General features: G+C 42.5%; 1 protein-coding gene across 1 annotated transcript; it reads right to left on the bottom strand.

Annotated features, from left to right (window-relative positions):
* Positions 1 to 1,341: 1,341 nt before the first annotated feature.
* Positions 1,342 to 4,971, bottom strand: LOC109751571 (oryzain beta chain). Its single transcript, XM_020310451.3, has 5 exons — positions 4,369 to 4,971; positions 2,817 to 3,055; positions 2,590 to 2,730; positions 2,030 to 2,497; positions 1,342 to 1,752 (listed from the first exon to the last, which is right to left on the bottom strand). Exons 1-5 carry the CDS (start codon positions 4,880 to 4,882, stop codon positions 1,687 to 1,689), a joined length of 1,428 nt encoding a protein of 475 aa, XP_020166040.1. The 5' UTR covers positions 4,883 to 4,971; the 3' UTR covers positions 1,342 to 1,686.
* Positions 4,972 to 9,370: the final 4,399 nt, after the last annotated feature.

Raw genomic sequence — 9,370 nt, 5'->3', positions numbered from 1 at the left:
TTGGCGAAAGTCATTTCAAACTTTCACATTGTTAATGTATGCACTAGGCACATCAAAATCGAGTTTTCCAAATATTTGCTATGAACGGCCATCCTAGCAAACTTGACCCAGTTTTGAAGAAATTAAAATAAAATAGAATAGAATAGAATAATTCTCAAAATTTGAGATCCTTTTGAATGGAGCCATTTTATGTCACTAGCTAGTGGAAAAAATAATCAACTTTCAATATCACATATTTATAAAGAAAAAACTTCATAAAATGACCTATCTAGTATGAAGTAAACAATATTGCCATAGGAATATGCAATTATTCTGTAATATGGAATTATATTTTCATTTTCCAAGTGTCCGAAATGCCCTTTGTGAAAGAAGCAACACAAATGAGTTTGAAAATTGGGCCTTTGCTTTTTTTTCGTCCAAAGTAGACCGCATTGGATGCCCATTACTCAAATTTCATGAATTTTAGGGTTGTATTGCTATATTTCATTTATTTAGTGAATTTCTAGTGATTTACCAGAACTTGTTTAAATTTGAACTACAAGTGTGATGTAGTTTGGTCCTGAAAATGGGCCAAAAATCATTTCAAGCTTTCATATTGTTAATGTATGCACAATCAGAGTTAAATTGCCCAAACATTTGCTATCAAGGACCATCCTAGCAAATTTGACCCGGTTTTGGAGAAAATTAAAGAAACTAAAATAAGGCTCAATATTTGAAATCTTTTTGCATGGGTCCATTCTATGTGCACTAGTTAGTGGAAAAAATAATAAACTTGCAATACCACAAATTTGAAAAAAAATTCATAAAATAGCCTATCAAGTATGAACATATGCTTTTCAAGTGCCGTTTTTTCCGGGCATTTGAGGTCACTAGGCATTTGAGATTTGAGATTTTTTATGCCGCGAGAGTAGAAACATTGCCTCCAACCGTTCTTTTTCGGTCGCTTGTAACCTGTGACCTTTAAACTCTTCTTAAAATTATGATGAGCCCCCGTTCAAAAGAAAACATTTGTTGGACTATATAAAGTGGTCTTCTCTTTAGGAATTTGATGAATGGAGTTCCCTCATGGGCACATGTGGCAAAAGTTATTGGTGAAAAATTCGTATCTCCTGCTCAAGACAAGTCAATTTATTCTGTTGGATTAATTTCAGTTTCTTTTTTATTGGTATGAGAGCGAGAGGTTGACAGGACATCAACATCAATGAGTCGGCGACCAGGGAAAGCAGGGTACTGAAAAAAAATCAAGCAAGGATATGTAGACACTATTGAACAACTACAAACCACATAGCTAATTAATCTTCACAGTTCAGTTCAGAAAGAAAGCAGACGTACTCCAGGAAATTCGAACAGCAAATCAGAGGATCAATAGTTCGAAGCGTGCTGTTGCATCCACATATAAGCATCAAACAGCATGTACACGATGATCACCAATTAGCTCTGACGAATATTCTTTAAGATAGCACGAGTACAAATGGGGGCGAGCTATGTACAATGAGTACATGTAGAAGTAGGGGATATATTAAGCGACCGGTACTGCTAGAATCGTAATACTAAGCAACGATAATTCTACAAAAGCAATGTCTGGTTCAAATTTTGCACAAAGGCTTGTTGGGTGCACGGAGGGAGAAAAGCTCCAGCGGCCGCATCCTTCTACTCCACCTTAGACACCGCTGTCTGTCAACAAGTTCATGCCGTGTTTCGCATGGCCAGGGTGCGCTTCAAGGCCTTCACGCTCAGCGGGCTGTTCTTGGTCTGCTCAATCCAAACAAAAACAAGTCAGTCCATCCGCTATGGCTTTCTACTTACGACCTAAGATGAACAAGTAAAAACCTAATATCCACTAGTAAGTATGTATTTTTCAAGAAAAGAAAGTATGACAAGGTCAGTTTGGTCATGCATACGGCATGAATATTCAGAACTGCCTAACTTGCATGAGCTGAACACTTCAAAGACATAAACGGAAAACAGATGTAGATATTATCGCAATGCTGCAGCAAGAATAATAAACTAAGAAAGCAGAAGTAATTACCGCTGAGCAAGTCCCAGCCCTGATGTTGCAGACGGGGTAGTCCGGTGGGCAGCAGCTGGAGTGATCCTTGCAGCAGGTGGCGCCTTCGGCCGGGCAGCAGCCCCACACCAGGCAGAGGTTCCTGAAGCCGAAAGAGCAGCAGCAGGTGCTGCCTGCAGGGCATGAGAAGTTCTCATCACATACGTGGTCAGGGGCGACCGGGGGAGGTGGAGTTGGCGGTGAGGGAGGTGTTGGGGCTGGCTTGGGCGGGTTAGCGCCCTTCTTGGTGGGGTACGATGACATCATGGCTATCCCACACTTCCCACTGGTCACGTTGATGTTGCGCTCCATGCGGAGGTACCCAGCCTCTCCCCAGTTTGGACCCCATGAGTTGCGGACAATCCAGTAGTCCTTGCCATTATCGGTGCCATAGCCAACAGCAACCACACCGTGGTCGAGTTGCGTGCCACACCTTCCACTGAAGACACCCTGTAATACAGATCAATCAAGGGGCCTGTTATCACCAGACTGGCCTGAATGCTGGATAAAAGTTAGCTGCCTGCTGCAACAAGTTCACTTACCGAATGGTAGAGCTGGAACTCCCGGCCTCCAGCTTCAATGGCAACACTCACGGGCTGGTGAGCAACCGCCTTCTGCAACGATTTCTCATCATTTTCAGGGACATCTTCAAAGCCATCAATGCTCACCACCTTCGCATTTTTCTGCAAAGATATGATAAAATGTACCGGTCAGCAACGAGCATCATCTGGATGCAGGGACTATATGAAGGAAGTAAGCAAGTACCCACCCTGAGGACATCACATCTGCCGTCCACGGCTTTGTAAGGGTAGTCATCTTCAGTATCAATGCCACCATTCTTTATGATGAACTCAAAGGCGTCATCCATAAGCCCACCATTGCAGCCACTGCTCCCGCCATTGATGTCGCACTCCACAAGCTCCTGCTCAGATAATGTCACCATCTCACCAGTGACAATTTGGTTGATGCTTTCTACTGTGCTGACTGCAGAAAAAGCCCAGCAACTTCCTGCACACACCATTAAAACGATTCATCAGTCAACAGCAAAATATTTACAAACGATGAATCAGTCAACAGCAAAAAAACTTGCCATATAAGAGTGCCACAGTTACAATCACACCAACTTTACCTCTTCCTAGGACCACACCAATTAAGAGCCATGCTCACTTAACTCATCCATTAGGTGCCAAAGGTAACAGGCAAAGGGTGTACCAAACCTTCAAACAGTTTTAACTAGATCGATTTCCTGTCAAGGCATTCGTTTGCTTCTTCTGTTTTTCCAATGGCCCAATATCAATGGGAGGTGACAGAAGAAGTAGAGCAGTAACCTAGCACATCCTACTAACAGCATAATCACCATGCTGCACAATTTGTACAGTACTTTATGTAAGCTAGTGGTACTGAAGAAGCTTAAAAATAGTTGTGACTGAACATTGTCAGATCTGGTTAATTCCCTTGCATACTTGGTTGATGGTTTAAGTTAAGATGATCAACTGGTCAGCAGCAATTGACTGACAGATGCACGCAATACAACAATTCCAATTGCAATGTCCAAACAAAAACTACCCAAAAAGAAGGTGGCCACATATCAGAACAATAATGGAGCTAAAGCACATGGCAAGTCCAACGAACCGCCTGCCATTAATTGTTGTTCAAGTGAAAGTGGCCATTGCTTCCTTCTTACTAGTAATAAGGATACATAACGTTTGTTTGCTTCTTCGGTTATTCCCCCATGGCCCAGTATTAAAGGAAGGTGACAGAATAAGACATCCTAATCACCATACTTCCAAACGTTGTCAGGTATGGTTAATGGCTTAGGTAGTTGGTTGACGGTTTAAGTTCGTATGATCAACTGGTCAGCAGCGCTTGACTGACAGATGCACCAATACGACAATCTGAGCTGCGAGGAACAGACAAGAACTAACCCAAAAAGGCAGCCACAGATCGGAATAATACTTCTGTACTACTTCCAAACCACACAGCGCAAGGCAACACAACGAATCGGGTACCATTAACCCCTGTGCAAGTCAAAGCCGCGCGACTCATGGCCATTGCTTCCGTCCTAAGAAAAGCATGAACTTTTTTGCAAACCTACCCGTACGTCAACAAATTTGCATCTAATTAAGCCCCAAAAGAGGATTTTTTTTTCTCAGGACAACGGTTGCATCATAGATCGATTTTGGGATCGACAAGAACTAGGGTAAAGGTGACGAAGAACCCAGATCCGAGATCCGCCGTTAACAGAACAGGGGACAAATCTAAATCTAAATTAAATCTGATAACAAAAATCGTTCAAGGTGAGAAGAGGAGGAGTTTCTCACCGCATTGGCCCTGGTTCTTGACGGGGGCGACGGCGCCCTTCTCCCTCCAGTCGACGGCCTCCGGCAGCTTGTCCGACCCATCGTGGCGGTACCTCTCGCCGACGACGCGGGCGGCCCTGTTCCTCTCGGCGGCGCCCTTGACCCCGAGGTAGGCGGCGCGGAACTCGTCGTTGGTGAGATCGGCGAAGCGGTTCATGCCGAGGCGGAAGCCCTCCTCGCCGGCCGCGGCGCGCGCGTTGTGGGCGTCGACGAAGCGGAGGTTGTCCCAGAAGGCCCGGAACCGGCGCTCCCGCTCGGGGATGGAGTTGGCGTTGGGGGAGGAGCCCCCGCCGTGCTCGGCCAGCCAGAGGTCGTAGACGGCCCGGGCCTCCGCCTCCGTGCGCTCCAGCCCCCGCGCCCCGTGCTCCGCGTTGTATGCGATGATGGACATGTCCGCGGCCGAGGCGACGGCCGCGACGGCGAGCAGGAGCAGGGCCAGGAGGAGGCCCGCCCCCGCCGCGGCGGCGCGTGCCATGGTGGGGGACGACGTGGGGAGACGGGCGTCGCTCTCCGGGTGGAGCTTTTTCGAGTTTTTTTTGTGGGTTGTGACGGATCGGTGGGTGGGTTTGTGGGGGAAGGGGTCGGGTGCGGTCGGATTTATAGATGGTGCGAGGGGTCGGGTTCGGTCGGTTTGGGGTTGGAATCTGGTGCGTGCAGAGATTGTTTGTCTGTTTAATTCGTGTTCAAGTCTTAATCTTCTTCTTTTGCTGAGGGAATATTCTAATTCTAATTGTGATTGTAATTCTGATTAAGCACGATCGATCAATGAGTTTGATTGATCTCATCGGATGAGGACTCTGGTATGTTGGTGACCCGTCGTGACGGCCGGCCAGGGCCGTTGGATCAAGATCAATGGCCGCCGTTGCTTAATAGTAGGAGTATATTTCAATGTGGATGTACATATCATTATTTCTTTCATTCAAATAACTACTAAACGGAAAAACTTTCGTTTGAAAGGGGAAAACTTGAGATAGCTGACCACACCTCGTCGTGTGGCATGTATTATTATGTAATATTTGATTTGACAGATACGTTCGAACTTCAGTGTTTGATTTGGCGGAGCAGCCGGGTTGCAAAAAGGAAGAAGATGAGCAAAGAGAAAAGGCTGAGAGTGTCGTGGTGAATACGTGATCAACGAAATGTCTCTTCCGGTAAAGAATGTCTCAGCCATAGGATCATGCTCAATCGAGCGGCGATGCACGTGGCTGATGGGCCGCTCCTTCCAGCTGGTTGTCTTTAATCATTACCCATAAATACTGCAAGAAAAATGCTCAGCGCCTTCTCCTGCTTTTTTTCTTCCTTCAAATAATGCAGGAGGACTGCATGTAAATGTATAGAAGGGATGGGAAATGACCATTGCAAGGATCAGAAAGGCTAGAACTGGAAACTAAACTACTCCCTCCATTCCAGTTTAAATGGCTCGATTCAAAAATCTCGCCAACGAAACTAGATTTTGAGTGTTGCACCACTCCCTCTGTTCTTTTATGTAAGGTGTATTATTTTTGGCACGGTGACTGTAGCACAAAATTATAGAAAAATTAGGACGAATTTATCCTTGACTAATTTGTTGGTTAGCGGCAAGAAAATCTCAATTAATCCAGAAACGGGAAGAGATACATGCAATCCGGAGAGAGGTTCTTTCAATTTTTTTCTATGAGGAGCTATACATCCAATTGGAAGAGGCCTACTTTCTTTTTTCCGAAAGGGCTATAAACCGAACTACGAGGAATTAGGAAAAATGCACGTTACATTGTCGAATTTTATCAGAAAATAAATACACTTAATATAAACAAATACACTAAGAAGTGTAAAGAGTATTCAATTAATACCCTGGTTTTCCACACATAAAATTATGTTTACTAATACATTAATTGCAACGCATGGGTGCGTGGCCACTAAAACGCAGCAGGCTGTAAGGATTAAACTATTGTATTTTTGTTTAGTTGGGTGAGAGAGAAGAAAAGGGGGTTTATGAGATTACGTAATTGTCGGATTTTATCAGAAAATAAATACACTTAATATAAACAAATACACTAAAATTGTAAAAAGTATTCAATTAATACCCTGGTTTTTCACACACAAAATTATGTTTGTCAATACATTAATTGCAACGCATGGGTATGTGGCCACTAAAAACTCAGCACGTTGTAAGGATTAAATTACTGTATTTTTGTTTAGTTGGGTGAGAGAAGGGAAGGGGGTTTATGTCATTACGGACAAAGCAAGGGGGTTTTCGACAAAAAGCATGCCATGTCGGCACCTGATAGGTGGGCCCCGCCGGTCGGATACACCGTCAATATGCGTTTATACGTTGCAATTAACTCAATTGCACTAAAAGAGAGTGCAACGATCCTAGGTCCATCGTTGTTCTCGTGCAAATGCTATATTGGAATCTCTAAAAGAGAGTGTAGATTCACTCATTTTTGCTCTGTATGTAGTATCTTATTGGAATCTCTAAAAAGACATATATTTATGAACGGAGGGAGTATAACACTTTAGTGCTGTAAACCATTTTTTGTCCAACTTCTTCGATTGTACTGCATGTTAAAAATTATGTAGCAACTTTAATTACATATAACACACTTCGTCACAAGCCTAAACCTTGAATGAAGTGATGAACAAATGTCACCGATAACATATCGTCTAGCATGCCTTTAACTGTAAACAGCCAGGGCACAAGAACACAAGAATGCGGACTGAGCAAGTGCAAACCAACAACACACAAACGAAAGAGCCAAGCGTACCCAGGACCAGCTACAACGGAAGGGTACGGGCTCAAGAAACAGGTAAGGAAACCAATCACAGAGGACAACATAAAGATCACGACGAATGATAAAACTAATATTCAGTGTAGAATAGACCAGCTTTTCTCATCACCAGGTTCAAAGAGTGCACCAGAATACCACCAAAACGGAACAGAGTCAGCGAATGGTATCGATTGGAACCAAAACCTACTTACAACCAGCAATGAATTTAAAAAATCAGTGCTCAATCCACAACCAGTAACAGAACACAAGTCGAATCACAAAAGGGTATCATACCAGCACAACCTAACATTTGTTATAAGTTGCAGCAAAGTTGAAGATTTAATTTGTCCCAGGTTCACATTCCAAGCACAATACTACAATAAAAACTAAAGCAAATCGAGAGCTACTTTGAAATTTAGGTGAACTCGGAAACTAAAGCACAATACTACTTTGAAATTTTATAACAAATTCATATGAACTCGGAAAAATGCAAACAAGATATCAAAATGTTCAAACAAACATTAACTTTATGTGCATATCATTTGCATTAAGGACAAAAGTATCGTTTAAACTACCCGAGGTTATTAATTTTATTAACATTATTAAAAAATAAAAGGCATAAAAATACGTTTTTCATGAATAAAAATTACATGCAAATGTAGGTGATGTTTTCTGAACATCCTGATATCTTTTTTTGCATTTTTTGAGTTCATATCAACTTGTTATGAATGTTGAAACGACTTTGACCATTATTTTAAAATTTCATAACAAGTTGATATGAACTCAAAAAAAAATGCAAATAAGATATCAAGATGTTCATAAAACATCACCTACATTCGCATGTAATTTTTATTCCTGAAAAAAGTATTGTTTATACCTATTTTATTTTTAATAATGTTAATAACATTAATAACCTTAGGTAGTTTAAATGGTACTTTTGTCCTGAATGCAAATGACATACACATAAAGGTAATGTTTATCTGAACATTTTGATATCTAGTAATTTGCATTTTTCTGAGTTCATATCAATTTGTTATGAATTTTTAAAGTATTTTTCAAACGGTCAAAGGGCATTCGGACGACCTCGGAGAAAACTCTAAGGGCAAAACTGAGCAGGATCAAAAAGTAAGGGCAAAACCAGTGGGTAGGTTCCAACTAGGGGCAAAAATGCATTTGCCCCAATTATCATATGAAACTAAGACACCCATCAAAAAGAGAGAATAGCGTATCTAAACTCAATTACGCTAGTCGGGTTGGATTGCCTTTGTGTGGTATAAACTATTAGTATGTGGTGTGAACTTGTGCTCCTGCAAATTCAGGCTCTATTTTTTCACCACTCCCACCGTTCCTTTATGTAAGGTGTATTATTTTTATCACGCTAACTATGGCACAAAATTATAAAGAATTTAGGAGAAATACATGCAATCCGGAGAAAGATTCTTCCCTTTTGTTTCCACGAGGAGTGATACATGCAATTGGAAGAGGCATACTTTCTTTTTTCCTGAAGGGCTATAAATGTAATTACGAGAAAATAGAAAAAATGCACGTTACATTGTCGAATTTTATCAGAAAAGAAATACACTACAAATTTTAAAAGGTATTCAATTAATACCCTCGTTTTCCACACATAAAATTATGTTTATCAATACATTAATTGCAACGCATGCGTGCTTGGCCACTAAATGATCAAAAACTTTTACATGCATTGTTGGGTTAATAAGGTAGACTCATCAGGCTATAAGGATTAAACTATTGGCGAGGCGTAGATGGCGGGGATGGCTCCTGCTGCGGGCGGTGTCACTGATTCGGCAGAGATCCCCTTGTCGGTCGGCTCGGGCTATGATAGCTTGGCCCGAGGGAGCTCTGCCTTGGCTAGGTGGTGCTCCGGCGAGGCTGAGGGGCCTCCTACTGCTGTTGGCTGGTGGCGGGAACGGCTCGGGGGGCGGAGTATGGCGGCACAGGGGCGGGTTGCGGCCTCGCCGACGCGCCTCTGTTGTTGCAGGGCAGTTCGGGGCTCCCCTCATCATCTTCAAACTCATTCTAGCTAGCTAATCACCACCAACATTAGCTACGGTAGCTATCTAATCACCATCAACACTAGCTAATAATAATCATCATAGTTATTACCACCAACACTAGCTATTTAATCATCATAGTCATAGTGTAGCACAACATCATCTTTAAACTCACTCTAGCTAGCTAATCACTCCTGTTGC

This window comes from Aegilops tauschii, chromosome 2, assembly GCF_002575655.3.
Source record: "Aegilops tauschii subsp. strangulata cultivar AL8/78 chromosome 2, Aet v6.0, whole genome shotgun sequence".
Lineage (NCBI taxonomy): Eukaryota > Viridiplantae > Streptophyta > Magnoliopsida > Poales > Poaceae > Aegilops > Aegilops tauschii.
This window is presented reverse-complemented; position numbering and strand designations above follow the sequence as displayed.